General features: G+C 45.5%; 2 protein-coding genes across 2 annotated transcripts in view; one reads left to right on the top strand and one right to left on the bottom strand.

Annotated features, from left to right (window-relative positions):
- LOC138357549 (pregnancy zone protein-like) overlaps nt 1–17,950 on the top strand; it is a 657,491-nt gene that overhangs the window by 310,346 nt on the left and 329,195 nt on the right. The gene's annotated exons all lie outside the window — the stretch shown is intronic.
- Nucleotides 1–17,950, bottom strand: part of LOC123764579 (murinoglobulin-1-like) — a 163,268-nt gene that overhangs the window by 11,592 nt on the left and 133,726 nt on the right. Inside the window, 4 exon segments of the mRNA XM_069314606.1 lie at nt 1,969–2,195; nt 8,446–8,674; nt 14,060–14,280; nt 16,276–16,338. Of these exon segments, the coding sequence (XP_069170707.1) occupies nt 1,969–2,195; nt 8,446–8,674; nt 14,060–14,280; nt 16,276–16,338 (740 nt within the window).

The raw sequence follows: 17,950 nt of genomic DNA, 5'->3' as shown, positions 1-17,950 counted from the left end.
GCTCTCTTCGTGGCCTCACAATTAATTCTCCAAAGAAGTTGAGCCTACCCTGGCCACAGGTCAGCCAAAACTCAGGTCCACTGGGGGCACCGTCGTGGAGGCCGTCAACCACACGTCCAGCTGGTCCGCTGGCAGGTTCTAAGCCACCAAGGCTGGTACGGACACTCCACGAACGATATAAGGGGTACGCCCTAGACAGGAGTCTCGTGTGATATCACAAATCACCCTCCTGTCCTCAATACCCCAGTGGATGATCGTCTCCAACAGTCGGTCCCGGGTAAATCCTCTTACTGCCACTCCACTGGCAGGCTAACACACCACAGTGTTCTTCCGGGAGGGACGACTTCACAACAGCTGCAGCAACGTTCAAGGTATGGAGACTGGCTGCCTCGGGTAGACTGACTCAACCTTCAACACAGCGGTCCCAGGTCGACTCTGTAAACAGACACGTCATCAATGACTGGGACACACTAAAACACCTCACTTACGGGCTCGGGCACAAACACCTGACGTATCCAGTCCATAGATGGCGCTGTCGTCGGAGCACCACCTCACCAGAGGTCAGTGGTGGCGGTGTTGAGCGCTGCACCAGACTGGAAACTGGTCCTCGAGGCCAGTACACGCTGTCCTCACCAGGTGTCGTCGTCCGTTTGGCGGGGGTTTCGGGAGCTGACCCACAGATGGCGTGGTTGTCACTGCTCCAGGCTCGAACGCTGGATCCGGGTTCGTAACAAGAAAGTCAGTCAAGCTTGACAGACAACTGCAGAGTTCATGGGAAATGAAGCATCAAACCTGCCAAACTATTCATTCCAAACAATTTGTTCACTCAAAACTAGCTCACGCCTATTAATATTTATGGCCGGCACCAATCGGCTCGAAACCCCTGCCAAGAGCCTGTTGCAGGTCAGTTCGGAGTGATGTACAAGGAACTAACTAACCTGGCAGGTATGGAGTCTGGGAGCCACCAGAAAGAGGCGTTTTATTATATTCAATGATAGTTTTGTGGGAAGAGCCGCTTCATGGCTTCTTGAAGCTAACTAAAGAGCAAAAGGCAAACAACGAACTAATCAGGGAGGATGAGGAGAAACGGCAGGTCTTAGGTCAAACAAGACCGACTGGGACCAGGAACTTTCACCAAATCCCCAGTGAGCACGATATCCAAGAGTGGTGCGGGTTCGACGATGCATCAGCATTATCAATGTAAATTAAACGTTGATGACGTTGATTCGGCGTTGAATTGGCGCTGTTCTTGGATTCTGAGCCCACTGTGTTGGGCCCACAAGACCCGGTTAAACCATGTAACCTCTAAGCCCCAAAGGCCTCGACATTTTTAAAGAAAAAACTGCAGCCATATTTACTGCATATTTACGAATATCAGAGGCCTAAGGGCAGACCACAAGCTGCTTAGCTTTCCTGACACAAAGAACGGGATACCCAGGGAGTGGGGTCAGCCAACATAGCACCCACGAGGCAGAACCGGTGGCACGCAGACCTGCCAGGCATCAGCCATCTCGGGACCCCTCCGGGAACCACCTGAATCATTCTTGGCCAGAGAAGTAGAAGACAACAACCGAACAAACCGCCCACCAGGGACCAAAGAACAGAACCTCAGCCTGCAGAGGAGAGCATGAAGCTCCCCAACTCTGCAGCCTCATCTCCCCAGCCAGAGTGCATGCGGATTATCCATTACCTATGGATAATCTGACATGCACTCTGGCAGGAGCAAAGGATAATCCCTATGCACTCAGGCAAGGTAATGGAGTTCATCACTCTGCCGCATTGCTCAAATTTATTTTATCATAGATATTATCACATAAAGATTATTTACTTGTGTATTATCATTATTATTATTATTATTATTATTATTATTATTATTATTATTATTATTATTATTATTAATATTATTAAAATCCTCATCATGACTTGAATGCTGATGAGTAGTGAGGAAAGAAGGAATATTTTGCTGACCTTCTGTTGATGGATGAATCACCGGAGCCGCAGGGCTGAGAGTACTCATGGTCGATGAAGGCAGCTACGCTAATGTTGACTTCTCCGATCACCAGGGGTTTGATCCTCACTATGTGAACGACCATGTCCTGTGCCGGGACACAAGAGCTACGCTTCCCGAGGACAATCTGATCAGTCGCCTCCTCCAAGATCTGGTACTCCTCACTCACCTGCACCCTCACAGACACCTAAACCAAGACAGTAGACACATAAGAATTAATGGCATCATTAATGTTTTGAGTGACTTGAAGCAGTTACCGCTCCAGGATGATCTGTGAATGGCATGACTTAAGTTAGAATGAGGAGGTTAGACATTATCGTAAGTCACTGTTAGAAGAAGGAGCAAAGTCTAACACAGTCTGTATCTCTGGAAGCCAGGAAGACTGTGTAGCACAGTCTGTGTCGCTGGAAGCCAGGAAGACTGTGTAGCACAGTCTGTGTCGCTGGACGCCAGGAAGACTGTGTAGCACAGTCTGTGTCGCTGGACGCCAGGAAGACTGTGTAGCACAGTCTGTGTCGCTGGAAGCCTAGAAGACTGTACTCACCTAGTTGTGCTTGCGGGGGTTGAGCTCTGGCTCTTTGGTCCCGCCTCCCAACCGTCAATCAACAGGTGTATAGGATCCTGAGCCTATTGGGCTCTATCATAACTACACTTGAAACTGTGTATGGAGTCAGCCTCCACCACATCACTTCCTAATGCATTCTATTTGTCAACCACTCTGACACTAAAAAGTTCTTTCTAATATCTCTGTGGCTCATTTGGGCACTCAGTTTCCACCTGTGTCCCCTAGTGCGTGTGCCCCTTGTGTTAAATAGCCTGTCTTTATGAACCCTGTCGATACCCTTGAGAATCTTGAATGTGGTGATCATGCCCCCCCTAACTCTTCTGTCTTCCAACGAAGCGAGGTTTAATTCCCGTAGTCTCTCCTCGTAGTTCATACCTGTCAGCTCGGGTACTAGTCTGGTGGCAAACCTTTGAACCTTTTCCAGTCTAGTGTTATGCTTGACTAGATATGGACTCCATGCTGGAGCCGCATACGCCAGGATTGGTCTGACATATGTAGTATATAATGTTCTGAAAGATTCCTTACACAAGTTTCTAAAGGCCGTTCTTATGTTAGCCACCTGGCATATGCTGCTGATGGTTTCCTCTTGATATGAGCTTCAGGGGACAGGTCTGGCATGATATCAACCCCCTGGTCTTTCTCTCTCTCTGACTCATGAAGTATTTCATCTCCCAAATGATACCTTGTATCTGGTCTCCTGCTTCCTACCCCTATCTTCATTACATCACATTTGCTTGGGTTAAACTCTAACAGCCATTTGTTCGACCATTCCTGCAGCTTGTCCAGGTCTTCTTGAAGCCTCAAGCTGTCCTCCTCTGTCTTAATCCTTCTCATAATTTTGGCGTCTTCAGTAAACATTGAGAGGAATGAGTTTATACCCTCTGGGAGATCTTTTACGTATATCAGAAAAAGGATAGGCCCAAGAACAGAGCCCTGTGGGACTCCACTGGTGACTTCACGCCATTCTGAGGTCTCACCCCTCACTGTAACTCTCTGCTTCCTATTGCTTAGGTACTCCCTTATCCACTGGAGCGCGCTGCCAGTTACTCCTGCCTGTTTCTCCAGCTTATGCATCAACCTTTTATGGGCTACTGTGTCAAAGGCTTTCCGACAGTCCAAAATAATGCAGTCCGCCCACCATTCTCTTTCTTGTTTAATCTTTGGCACCTGATCGTAGAATTCTATCAATCCTGTAAGGCAAGATTTACCCTCCCTGAACCCATGTTGGTGGGTTGTCACAAAGTCTCTTCTCTCCAGATGTGTTACTAGGTTTTTTCTCACAATCTTCTCCATCACCTTGCATGGTATACAAGTTAAGGACACTGGCCTGTAGTTCAGTGCCTCTTGTCTGTCACCCTTTTTGTATATTGGTACTACATTAGCAGTCTTCCATATTTCTGGTAGATCTCCCGTTTCCAGTGACCTACTATACACTATGGAGAGTGGCAAGCAAAGTGCTCCTGCACACTCTTTCAATACCCATGGTGAGATTCTGTCCGGCCCAACAGCTTCTCACATCCAGCTCCAATAGGTGCTTCTTAACCTATATCTCTTGTAATTTCGAACCTATCCAAGGTCACCTGGTTTGCTGCCACCTCTCCTAGCGCCGCGACTTCTCCCTCTTCTATTGTAAAGACCTCCTGGAACCTTTGTTGAGTTCTTCACACACCTCTTTGTCATTCTCTGTGTACCTGTCCTCGCCCACGCTAAGTTTCATCACCTGTTCCTTCACTGTTGTCTTCCTCCTGATGTGACTGTGTATTAGCTTTGGTTCGGTCTTGGCTTTATTAGCTATATCATTTTCATACATTTTCTCAGCTGCTCTTCTCACACTGACATACTCGTTCCTGGTTCTCTGGTATCTCACTCTACTTTCTGGTGTTCTGTTATTACGGAAGTTCCTCCATGCCCTTTTGTTCAGCTCCTTTGCTTTCATACATTCCTTATTAAACCACGGATTTTTCCTTTGCTTCTCTGTTTTTTCCTATCGGGCTGGGACAAACCTGCTTACAGCCTCCTGACATTTTTGGGTGACATATTCTATCATGTCTTGTACGGACTTGGTTCCGAGTTCTGTGTCCCAATGTATATCCCATAGGAATTTATTCATTTCCTCATAGTTTCCCTTTCGGTACGCCAGCCCTTTGGTTCCCAGTTCTTTTTTGGGGCTGATAATTCCCAGCTCAACCAGGTACTCAAAGCTCAATACACTATGATCACTCATTCCCAAGGGGGCTTCCAACTTAACTTCCCTTATATCCGACTCATTTAGGGTAAATATCAGATCAAGCAAGGCTGGTTCATCCCCTCCTCTCATTCTTGTCGGTTCCTTGACCTGTTGACTTAGAAAGTTTCTTGTTGCCACATCCAGCAGCTTAGCTCTCCATGTGTCTGGGCCTCCATGTGGGGTCTCTGTTCCCCCAATCTATCTTCCCATGGTTGAAGTCTCCCATGATTAGAAGTCTGGATCCGTTCTTGCTAGCCACAGAAGCTGCTCTCTCTATTATATTGATGGTGGCCAAGTTGTTTCTATCATATTCCTGTCTGGGTCTTCTGTCATTCGGTGGGGGGTTATATATGACTACTATAATAATTTTCTGTCCTCCAGTTGCTATGGTGCCTGAAATGTAGTCACTGAAACCTTCACAGTTCTGAATTACCATCTCTTCGAAACTCCAACCTTCTCTTAGTAGCAGAGCTACACCACCTCCTCCTCTCCCTTCTCTCTCTTTCCTCACTACATAGTAGCCCTGAGGAAACACTGTGTTTGTTATGATTTTCGTTAACTTTGTTTCTGTGAGTACTATTATCTCTGGGTTTTCTTCTAGTGCCCATTCTCCAAGTTCACTTGTTTTATTTGAAATCCCATCTGTGTTAGTGTACATCGCCTTGGAGCTCACTTTCTTCTGTTCATTTTCATGTCCCTTTCTTGGCAAGCATTCTGCTGGTGTGGGAAGCTGTTCCGTGGGTGAGAGGATCTGTGAGGTGGTTTGCAGGGTCTCAGAGGACTTTGGGGTGGGGGGTTTAAGGGAAGGGGGGACAGGTAGGGTGTGGGTTAAGGAGGTAGGGGGGACATAGAGGATACGGGGTGAGGGGGGAGGAGGGATAGGGAGGGTATGGGATGAAGGGGGAGGGGGGACAGGGGGAAAAAGGTGGGAGGGGGGACATGATGGGAATTGGGAAGGGGTGTCAGGGTCAGAATGGGGTGGGGGGTGGGAGGGAGGGTTTGGTGGGGGCAGGTAGGGTGAGGGGAAGGGAGGGTTTCTATGCAGAGGGGGGTGGTGGTGTTGCCCTCCCCTCTGGTGTTGCTGGGATGCTGGTTTTGGGTTCTCCTCTTGTCTCTGGGACTGTTGTGTTGAGGGCTGTGATTTCCTGGTTTGCTCCTCTCTCCCTGCGCTTTCTCCTTGCCTCTGCTGCCCTGGCTCTCTCCTCCTTCGTCCTGTACCTCTGCAGGAATACTTTTTTGTATCCCTCTATATGCTGCAGACGACTCTTCCTTTTGAGAATGTCCTCCTTCGTGGTTTCGTTTGTAAACACCACCTTTAAAAGTCGGTTTCTGTCCTTGTTGTACCAGCCCAACCAGAAAACCTTCTATATGTTATGTACAGCCCCTTCCATCTGTAACCCCTTCAGTAGCCCATGTACTGCCTCTCTATCCTTGCCATTCCATTCTTGCCTGTTGGATCCTTCCTGATCTTTGATGACTACAACTACCACTGATCTTTTTCTCTCCAGCAGTTGAGTGGTGCACCTTGCTGCTTCCTGTGACGTAGCTGCTTGCATCGCTACCTCCCTCACTGTGTCCATTGCTTCTGAGCTCTTTTTCAGTATATCTGCAAATGTAACAGGTACAGAGGCATTTCCTTCCAATGTAACATTCCCACCTTCCCTTTAGATGATAATCTGATGCTCAGTCTCTTTATTTTTCTCTGTGAGAGATTTGATCTCCTCCCTTGCTGATGCTAGCTCACTTTGCAGATTGTTAATTGTAATCCACATTTCATTCATCTCCCTCCTGAATTCCTCCAGAACTTGGGTTAGCAATTCCTTTGTTTGATCTCCCTGGCTGCTTCCCGTCTCCCTGTTGCATCCTCCTGCCATTTTGTCCCTTGTCAAGAGAGAGAGAGAGCAAGAGAGCAAGAGAGAGAGAGAACAAAAGAGAGCAAGAGAGAGCGAACAAGTGAGAGAGAAAGAGAACAAGAGAGAGAGAGCAAGAGAGAGAGAGCAAGAGAGAGAGAGCAAGAGAGAGAGAGAGCAAGAGAGAGAGAGAGAGAGAGAGAGAGAGAGAGAGAGAGAGAGAGAGAGAGAGAGAGAGAGAGAGAGAGAGAGAGAGAGAGAGAGAGAGAGAGAGAGAGAGAACGTGTGTGCGCTTGGGATGGGGTTACTAGGAGGTGAGGTGTTCAGCTTACAGCAGGTAAGAGAGAGAGGGGTGGATTATTAGAGGTTTTATCTCCTTTCCACGAAAGGTGTTAATCCCTTCTAGCCTGTGTGTGCGTGTGTGTGTGTGTGCATACATACGTGGGCTTGAGTGCATGCGTGTGTGCCTGTGCGTGCGTGCGTGCGTGCCTGTGCGTGCGTGCGTGCGTTTACGTGTGTCACTAGTTCCCGGAAGCGGTAACTTCTACACAGAATGAGCCACACTGAGATTTTAAATATATATATACTATCCTGAAGAAGAATTTGATAATATTTTACCTCACACTGTACACCTGATTACTTGACCAGAGAGGGGGGGGGGTACATACCAGTATGATTCCCGCTCACACAACTAGATGAGTAATGATGATGTATAGTTGACGATGGTGCTCAGTCGTCGCCTTTCCACTTGGTGATTCTCTAAGTGCTAGTAGATTGACGATGTCGATTCTTTTCTACACAAATCTCTGGAGTCACAGTCACCACCCAACAAACACAGTCAGCAGTTCCATGGCGGGCCGTCCCACCTGGCCGTCAGGTCAGGTCAGGTCAGGTCACTACTCGGTCCTCCACACTGTATGCACCGGTGATTCCACTAGCTACACTTTGTTTTTTTTGCACTATCGCTAGCGATATCACTATGCTATGTAGCACCCTGCTAGCTACACACTGCGAGAGGTGTGATCTAGCCTCAATAATCCTTCAATGTCCCGAGAAATTGACGAATTTCCGCGGACCTCGCTAATCGCGTGTGTCTCCTACCGTCGCTGGCCTACTACCCGTCGCTGTGTGTGTGTGTGTGTGTGTGTGTGTGTGTGTGTGTGTGTGTGTGTGTGTGTGTGTGTGTGTTTGCGTGTGTGTGTTCACCTAGTTGTGTTTTGCGGGGGTTAAGCTTTGCTCTTTCGGCCCGCCTCTCAACTGTCAATCAACTACAATACAATACAATACAATACAATTTAGGTAAGGTACATACATACAATAAATATTTACAAGGATTGTTTGACTTATAGGTAGAGCTAGTACATACAATGCCTAAAGCCACTATTACGCAAAGCGTTTCGGGCATAGCCACTATTACGCAAAGCGTTTCGGGCATATTTTAACTGTTACTAACTACTTTTTTTTCCACACCACACACACACACACACACCTAAGGAAGCAGCCCATAACAGCTGACTAACACCCAGGTACCTATTTACTGCTAGGTAATAGGGGCATTCAGGGTGAAAGAAACTTTGCCCATTTGTTTCTGCCTCGTGCAGGAATCGAACCCGCGCCACAGAATTACGAGTCCTGCGCGCTATCCACCAGGCTATGAGGCCCCGTGTGTGTGTGTGTGTGTGTGTGTGTGTGTATGTGTGTGTGTGTGTGTGTGTGTGTGTGTGTGTGTGTGTGTGTGTGTGTGTGTGTGTGTGTGAGTGTTGATGGCAAGTCAGAGATAAAGAGGCGGACTTACAGGTATGGGTTGGTCGAGGTAGTTGAAGACAGACATCTTGACGGGGAGGATCTCTCCACGCTTGAGAGAGGGGGGAAGGGTGAGGTCGACGAAGAAGGGGGTGAAGGTGGTGATGGACTTCCTCTGGGAGAGTCCTACGCCCTTCTGTGGGTGGGCACACACGGCCTTGCCCACCCACTGTGTGATGGTGTCCGGTACAGTCACCTGCTGGGTGCTCACGCCTGACGACCTGCCAATAACCACACACAACACTAATTATTACATTTACACCTTTATGCCAAAACTGTAATCAAGTTCGTAATTAGTCCAACACTGATTATATATTCCGATTTCAATTATTACTGAGATCTCTCAATAGAAGTGATGATTAGTGAAGGAGTGTTCATCATCCTCATCATACTTACGCATCTCAGGAGGCCGTGATTTACGCTGCACCAATTGCTCATCACCCTCCAGTTACAGTACAACAATTGACCATCACGTGCAACTCCACACAGTCAATCAGCTCCTCCACCAACTGACACGTCGACAGCCATCCCTTCCACCTACCGACATGTTGACAACCAGCTCCTCCACCCACCGACATGTTGACAACCAGCCCCTCCACCCACCAACACATCGACACCCAGTCCCTCCACCCACCGACACGTCGACAACCAGCCCCTCCACCCACCGACATGTTGACAACCAGCCCCTCCACCCACCGACACGTCGTCAACCAGCCCCTCTACCCACCGACACGTCGACACCCAGCCCCTCCACCCACCGACATGTTGACAACCAGCCCCTCCACCCACCGACATGTTGACAACCAGCCCCTCCACCCACCGACACGTCGACACCCAACCCCTCCACCCACCGACACGTCGTCAACCAGCCCCTCCACCCACCGACACGTCGACACCCAACCCCTCCACCCACCGACACGTCGTCAACCAGCCCCTCCACCCACCGACACGTCGACACCCAACCCCTCCACCCACCGACACGTCGACAACCAGCCCCTCCACCCACCGACATGTTGACAACCAGCCCCTCCACCCACCGACATGTCGACACCCAACCCCTCCACCCAGCGACACGTCGTCAACCAGCCCCTCCACCCACCGACATGTCGACACCCAACCCCTCCACCCACCGACACGTCGTCAACCAGCCCCTCCACCCACCGACACGTCGACACCCAACCCCTCCACCCACCGACACGTCGACAACCAGCCCCTCCTCCCACCGATAAACAGTGCATGAATGCGTGACACTAGAGGAAGATAAGTGTGAAGTTCTTTAAGTAAGTGGAATGAAATGTATTCGTTTGCCTTGTTCGGGTAGAAGATAGACACAGTAGTCGCTTCTGTATATATTTATTGACTGAGATAGCAAGGTATATATCTGCCTAGCCGAGGTCCTTCTACTCTGAGTCTGTGAGGATAACTGAGGCTGCTGGGAGCATGCCTGATGCTCCTCTGTCTGGCATGACGTCAGAGGCCTACTCGCCTGTGATTGGTTACATTTCAACTGACAGAATTTGAGTATAACACCGCTCGGACACGCTACCAAGTCGACGTCCCTTGTCGACAAGCTCTGGCTAGCTATATAGTTACAATGATACTGAAAGGACCTCGGTGGCATTCAATAATGGCTTACATGTGAAATTTGCATAATAAAACATTGAAAGAAGATCAGGTGTGCGTAATACTAACAACTCGGCATATATGCACCAAAAAAAAAATTCATCATAATAGGTGAAAATCATGGTAACAATGCTTTGATTAAACCAGAGTATTAAGAACATGTGTATGTCTACTGATCAGATATGAACAATACAACTCAAGGTATTGCCTAAACAAAATTATTAACATGTGTCAATGGCATGTGCTTGAAAACCATACAAAATTAAACAATTATTGCATTAATGGAACAAAGTTCTGACCTAACAACCACAATTGAATTTCAAGATAGATAATTATTATTATTTTTTGTTTTTCTCTTTTTTTTTCTGAAATAATACAATATATTTACAAGACCAATGTACAATATATATAATGTGCAATATATTTACAAGCATATACAAGACCTGGATCAAGAAGACTAACATCTGCGTGATAGCAGTCAGGATTCACTGGCCTCAATGTGGTTGCTAGAACAATAATAACTCCTATGACAAGCACTGTAAAAATACAAATGGTAGTAGACTTAACAAAGGCATCTAATTTATAACCAATTAAAGTTGAGAAAAACTATACATTATATATAATGGTAATAATAAGACACATGTGGTAGAAATACTGCAAATGTTTTTTTTTTTTTTTTTTTTTTTTCAAAACAACAGAATAACTGCAGAGTGCACTCAATTATAAATTCTGATGATATCTACACCTAGCTCATCCAGAGCACTATACAACTCTGGCTCTGACTGAAGGTCCGGAACAGGTGAAACTTCATGCGACAAACTATCATCTTGAGAGATATCCTCGTTAACATCAAGCCAATGGACATGTGGTGAGTGCACGGTTGAAACGAGAGGTCTAGATCTAAGATTATAATTGCTAGTATGGGGTTGCTGAACATCAAGTGGTCTGTCAACCACAGAAGGTGGTGTCCGAGTAGGAGTATCTGTCCAGGTAAGTTCATTGTCATCTTCCTCATCAGTCTCGTCAACAGTCATTTTAGCTAACTTCATATGGTCTAAATGTTCATTTATATACTCTCCTGTTAACAAGTTCTTAAGTCTGTATTTGTTACCTTTAATAAGCTCGATTACCTTATATGGACCCAAAAATTTCTTAGTTAACTTGTACATAGGACCAGACCTGTGTTGGTTAAGTATCATTACTACAGATCCAATAGTTATTTTACTGGGTTTAGTTCGTGCATTTCTTGCTAGAGTGAACTCGGCTGTTGCTTTGGACAGTTGTTCTCGTATTTTCTTGAATACTAATTGCATTTGTCTCCGCTTCACTTGAACAAAATCATCTACGTTATATAAGGGAGTAGGAGGTACGTTAATCAATTCATTAGGGAGGATCTTATCTGTACCATAAAGAATAGCGTGAGGTGTGTCACCAGTAGAAACATTAATTGAAGAATTTATAGCACACTGAATTAAGGGTATAAAATCATCCCAATTGTTGTTATCAAAATTCAACGTGACTCTCAAGGCATCTAACACTTTCCTGTTAGTACGTTCAGCTAGTCCATTACTTGCCGGATGATAAGGCATGATGCTACATTTTTTGATGTTATATAAATCACACAAGCTAGTTAGAATACTATTACTGAATTCTGGACCATTATCTGAAAGGATTACTTTAGGCATACTATATCTACAAATTATTTGGTCATGGAATGCGCTGGCTATGGTTTCTGCTGTTTTGTTCGGGATAGGAACTAGTTCGCAAAACCGTGAAAAATTATCGACCATTACAAGCAAATGTTTGTTCCCTTTCTCTGTTTCCGCAAAATTTGTCAATAAATCCATCGATATTCGTTCCCAAGGAGCTTTAGTTGCTGGGTACACCTGAATTGGATTAGGTCCTGAAACATGTCCCTTGTGCTGTAAACAAGTTAAACATCTGTCAACATAATGAGCAATCTCCTTAGCCATTTTTGGCCAAAAATATTTCAATCGACCTTGTTGGAGTGTACAATCCTTTCCTGGATGTGCACTTGCAGGAGCATCATGGATAATTTTTAACACAGTTGGTACCAAGACAGCTGGAACAACTAACTGACAACATTTCCTCGGGGCTGTCCCTAGCTTTACTACTCTACACAGTAAATTGTCCAACATAACTAGTTCTTTCAATGGTACTGGCGGTTTATGAATCGGGCGAGTGTCTTGCTTAGTCAAAAATTTAATGACGGGTGCCCATATGGGGTCTTGTCTCTGTTCTGTTTCTACTACTGTAGCATCTAATGCTGGGTAATTTAACTGAATCGCAGCTACGTGTCGAGAAAACGCATCGGCTACAACATTTTGCTTTCCTGGAATATATCCAAATGTGGGATTGAATTCTTGAATTTTGAGCAAATATCTAGCAAACTTTCCAACTGGATTCTTATTTTTGAACAAGGGAATTAATGGTTGGTGATCTGTAAGAACATGAACTGGGTAATTATAAATTGTATCTTTGAAATGTTTAAGTGCCCAAACAACTGCCAAGGCTTCTCGTTCTGTTGCACTATAATTTTTCTCTTCTTTGGATAATGTGCGGCTAGCATAAGCTATTGCGTGATCTCTGTGACCTTCTGTTTGAAGTAATGCAGCACCTAAACCTATGTCACTAGCATCTGTAACCAACGTAAAAGGTTTAGAAAAATCTGGGTACCTAAGGACAGGTGACGAAATCAAGGCTGCTTTGAGTTTTTTGAATGACTGATCCTGGGCCTCTCCCCAAACAAAGGGTTCATCTTTTCTTTGCAACTTGTAAAGCGGAGCGGCTATAATAGAGAATCCAGCAATAAATGAACGATAAAATCCTACAAGACCTGTGAACTGTCTTACAGCTTCTGCGGTACGAGGTGTTGGAAAATCACGGGCAGCAATAATTTTTGATTCATTCAATGTAATACCTGAAGGTGTAACTGTATGACCTAGGAAATTAATCTTTTGCTTTAAAAATGAACATTTTGCAAGCTTTATTTTTAAATTAGCTTCAGCGAGCTTTGCAAGTACTTTTTCAAGGTTCTGGAAATGAGTCTGAACATCTTGCGACATGATTATGAGATCATCAAGGTAAACTAGAAGCGTACTTCCTATCAATCTACGAAATAGATTTGTCATGAGCCGTGAAAAGGTTATTGGACTACTACGCAAACCAAACGGCATTCTTTTGAAATGAAAATGACCATTGGGAGTACTAAAGGCTGTCAATTGTTTACTTTCCTCATCAAGGGGGATTTGCCAGAATCCCTGCAACAAATCTAACGTTGAGAATACTTTGTTTCGACCAATACTTTGCAACAAATCATTGAGAACTGGAAGTGGGAAACGATCAGGTATTGTTACTCTGTTAAGCTTGCGATAATCGATTACAGGTCTCCAAGTCCCATCTCGCTTTGGTACAAGAATCAATGGAGCGTTCCATGGCGAATTACTCGATTCAATTACATCACTCTGTAACATTTCTTCTACAAGTCTATCTGCTTCTGCTCTCTGAGAATGGGGAAGACGGTAAGCTGGTACATAAATAGGCGTAGTTCCTTGTTCAAGGGGAATTTTATGTGTAATGAGAGGAGTGAGACCTAATTTTTCTCCTGGTAGAGCAACAACAGCTCTATTCTTGTTCAAAATTTTCAAAAGCTGAGCCACAGAGTCAGGAAAATCAGTAGGACTGAGGTGTTGCGCTTGCACCTCTGGCTGAGATCCCTGTTCTCCTGGTGTGAGTGTACAAACAGTATGATCCATGGAGACATCATCTTTAAGTGGAATGAAATGTCAATTGTCGTGTTCTGCATGAAAGTGGATTATAATGCATTTTGGATTTGAACTATTGCTGGAAACCTTTGAAAATAAAGACCAAATACAGCCCCCAATATGGTCTGTGAAGGTCAGTGTTCACAGACAAACAAAACGGAACACCTTCACACATAAATCTATAAGTTGGAGACTTACGGGACAACGATGATGTCCCAGAGCCAAGTCTCCGGGAAATTGGTCCTAGGAACATCTGGCTGTTGTTCGCTGCCTTCCTCACTGGTGCTGTCTGTGGCGAAGGCCGGCGGGGGTGACTGGGGCCGGGCGGCGGCGGGCGCAATATCACCAGCGAGGAAGCCAATAAAACCACCCACAGGTTCACCACTCGCTAGGTACACATCCTCTGAATAGTGACAACGCTCTGTAAAGTCAAGAGTTTTTATGTTCATCAGATGATTCAAGTTAAGTAATTACCCCCACCTCTCTAATATAATTGAGGCGAGAGCCGGCGTGTCTCGGGTCTCCCAGCACAGCCCAGCTAGCAATACTTCACAAGCAACACTGTCTCCACCACCACACATTTCCTGCCCTCCTCAGGCAGGCGGTCACATATCAACCATACTTACACTCCATTATAATTTATTCATATATTGTTATTATATTTTAATAAATATTTGTTAAAAAGTTGCAGATAACACACACTTTTTCTTTTAACACACAAAACATTATTTCGCTCAACGTTAATATTTTGTTTATTTTTATTAAATACGTAATTGATGTGTTTTCGCTTCCCCGTTCATCAAGGACCAGCAGCTGACACTGTTTTTGTTGATAATCCATGTTGGTGTCACTAATTAACATTTACCTTATGCGTACAGCGTTGTGCACCTACACCACGGTAGTGTGCACAACACTAGCAGGGGTAACATGTGCACCTACACCACGGTAGTGTGCACAACACTAGCAGGGGTAACATGTGCACCTACACCACGGTAGTGTGCACAACACTAGCAGGGGTAACATGTGCACCTACACCACGGTAGTGTGCACAACACTAGCAGGGGTAACATGTGCACCTACACCACGGTAGTGTGCACAACACTTGCAGGGGTAACATGTGCACCTACACCAAGGTAGTGTGCACAACACTAGCAGGGGTAACATGTGCACCTACACCACGGTAGTGTGCACAACACTAGCAGGGATAACATGTGCACCTACACCACGGTAGTGTGCACAACACTAGCAGGGATAACATGTGCACCTACACCACGGTAGTGTGCACAACACTAGCAGGGGTAACATGTGCACCTACACCACGGTAGTGTGCACAACACTAGCAGGGGTAATATGTGCACCTACACCAGGGTAGTGTGCACAACACTAGCAGGGGTAACATGTGCACCTACACCAGGGTAGTGTGCACAACACTAGCAGGGGTAACATGTGCACCTACACCAAGGTAGTGTGCACAACACTAGCAGGGGTAACATGTGCACCTACACCACGGTAGTGTGCACAACACTAGCAGGGTTAACATGTGCACCAACACCACGGTAGTGTGCACAACACTAGCGGGGGTAACATGTGCACCTACACCACAGACCCACGCCTCCAGTCTGAGTCAGCATATCCAATCACTCTGGTCATTAAGAGAGTAATTGCTAAACAGTTGCTTATGTTAATGTGGACTAACATTACTGAGCTTGAAGCAAACTAAAATGTGTAATTTTATCACTTATATTATCTAACAAACAATCGCTATAACAGAGATTGTTGGAGACACTTAAATTCTTGATGGACATATGACACATTTATTGTGTTTGTGTCAAACTACAAATACTTGATTCGTTCGATATTTGTACATCTATGACTGGGAGGAAAAAATTGCTTAAAAATCGTTTAAAATTGCTTGTTTCGAATCAAGGCTGTGAAATGTTTCTGCATTCTAACTATGTTAAGTTTATTCTGTTCAAGCGTGTGAGAACTCGAGGATCAGCTAAAATTTGTCTTTGAGTTTGACTTAATTAATATATTATTATTATTATTACTAGTATTATAAATTTCGGGCTTTTTACTTAGAGCTGATATAAAAATATAAATTTACATGTTAACAGTTGAAAAATCTAAATGGACAACTAATGTGCATTTCAAATTTGTGATTTATTACTTCCGAATTCTATTACATGCTGAATATGATGTGATTTTATGGAAGTAGGAGGAGAAAGGTGCTTCTGTCTAGTTTGGCAGTAAATATGCTGTATAAATAACAGTGCAAAATATTTGAAGCAATACAGACAGTTACAATCATGTAACAGTTACAATTAGAAGTCTGAGAAAAACAGCTGAATGATAAAATAAACATTGATAATTTTGACATTGGGAAGAGAGGCCGTTGATGAAGAGAAGAGAACATTACCTTCCTCACACGGTCTCGTCTCTAGTGTCAAGTCGCTGAAGACGAACAAACCAGAGTACTGAAAAACAAGTTAAAGAATTAATACATGTTTTATAATGGCAGAAAGGCATCACAAATAACGGAGACTATAAGAACTATATTTATTACAAAATTTACCAAGAACATCAATACCAATAATAATTCAAACGATAATGTCAAGAAACTTCACTAACTGCTAGAAAATTAAACTGCATAATATATCTGGCGTTGTCTCCAGTTCTTTTAATACGAATCAATGCTACTATTAGTACGTCCTTCACACGATGATAACTGAATATTAGGCAAGACTCGAGGCCTCGAGGTCAGTAATGACCCAAGCAAGAGCTTCCAGGAGGTCAGCAAAGACCCAAGCAAGAGCTTCCAGGAGGTCAGCAAAGACCCAAGCAAGAGCTTCCAAGAGGTCAGCAAAGACCCAAGCAAGAGCTTCCAGGAGGTCAGCAAAGACCCATGCAAGAGCTTCCAGGAGGTCAGCAAAGACCCAAGCAAGAGCTTCCAGGAGGTCTGCAAAGACCCAAGCAAGAGCTTCCAGGAGGTCAGCAAAGACCCAAGTAAGAGCTTCCAGGAGGTCAGCAAAGACCCAAGCAAGAGCTTCCAGGAGGTCAGCAAAGACCCAAGCAAGAGCTTCCGGGAGGTCAGCAAAAACCCAAGCAAGAGCTTCCGGGAGGCCAGCAAATACCCAAGCAAGAGCTTCCGGGAGGTCAGCAAAGACCCAAGCAAGAGCTTCCAGGAGGTCAACAAAGACCCAAGCAAGAACTTCCGGGAGGTGAGTGATGACCCAAGCAAGAGCTTCCAGGAGGTCAGCGATGAACCAAGTAAGAGCTTCCAGGAGGTCAGCGATGAACCAAGCAAGAGCTTCCAGGAGGTCAGCGATGAACCAAGCAAGAGCTTCCAGGAGGTCAGCGATGAACCAAGCAAGAGCTTCTAGGAAGTCAGCGATGAATCAAGCAAGAGCTTCCAGGAGGTCAGCGATGAACCAAGCAAGAGCTTCTAGGAAGTCAGCGATGAATCAAGCAAGAGCTTCCAGGAGGTAAGCGATGAACCAAGCAAGAACTTCCAGGAGGTAAGCGATGAACTAAGCAAGAGCTTCCAGGAGGTCAGTGATGAACCAAGTAAGAGCTTCCAAGAGGTCAGTGATAAATCAAGTAAGAGCTTCCAGGAGGTCAGTGATGAACCAAGGAAGAGCTTCCAGGAGGTCATCGATGAACCAAGTAAGAGCTTCTAGGAGGTCAGTGATAGATCAAGTAAGAGCTTCCAGGAGGTCAGTGATGAACCATGGAAGAGCTTCCAGAAGGTCAGCGATGAACCTAGTAAGAGCTTCCAGGAGGTCAGCGATGAACCAAGCAAGAGCTTCCAGGAGGTCAGTGATGAACCAAGCAAGAGCTTCCAGGAGGTCAGGTTATCTTGAGGTTATCTTGAGATGATTTCGGGGCTTTAGTGTCCCCGCGGCCCGGTCCTCGACCAGGCCTCCACCCCCAGGAAGCAGCCCGTGACAGCTGACTAACACCCAGGTACCTATTTTACTGCTAGGTAACAGGGGCATAGGGTGAAAGAAACTCTGCCCATTGTTTCTCGCCGGCGCCTGGGATCGAACCCGGGACCACAGGATCACAAGTCCGGCGCGCTGTCCGCTC

This window comes from Procambarus clarkii, chromosome 79 (assembly GCF_040958095.1).
Source record: "Procambarus clarkii isolate CNS0578487 chromosome 79, FALCON_Pclarkii_2.0, whole genome shotgun sequence".
NCBI lineage: Eukaryota > Metazoa > Arthropoda > Malacostraca > Decapoda > Cambaridae > Procambarus > Procambarus clarkii.
Note: the sequence above shows the minus strand (reverse complement) of the source record. Positions and strands in the feature narration are given on the sequence as shown.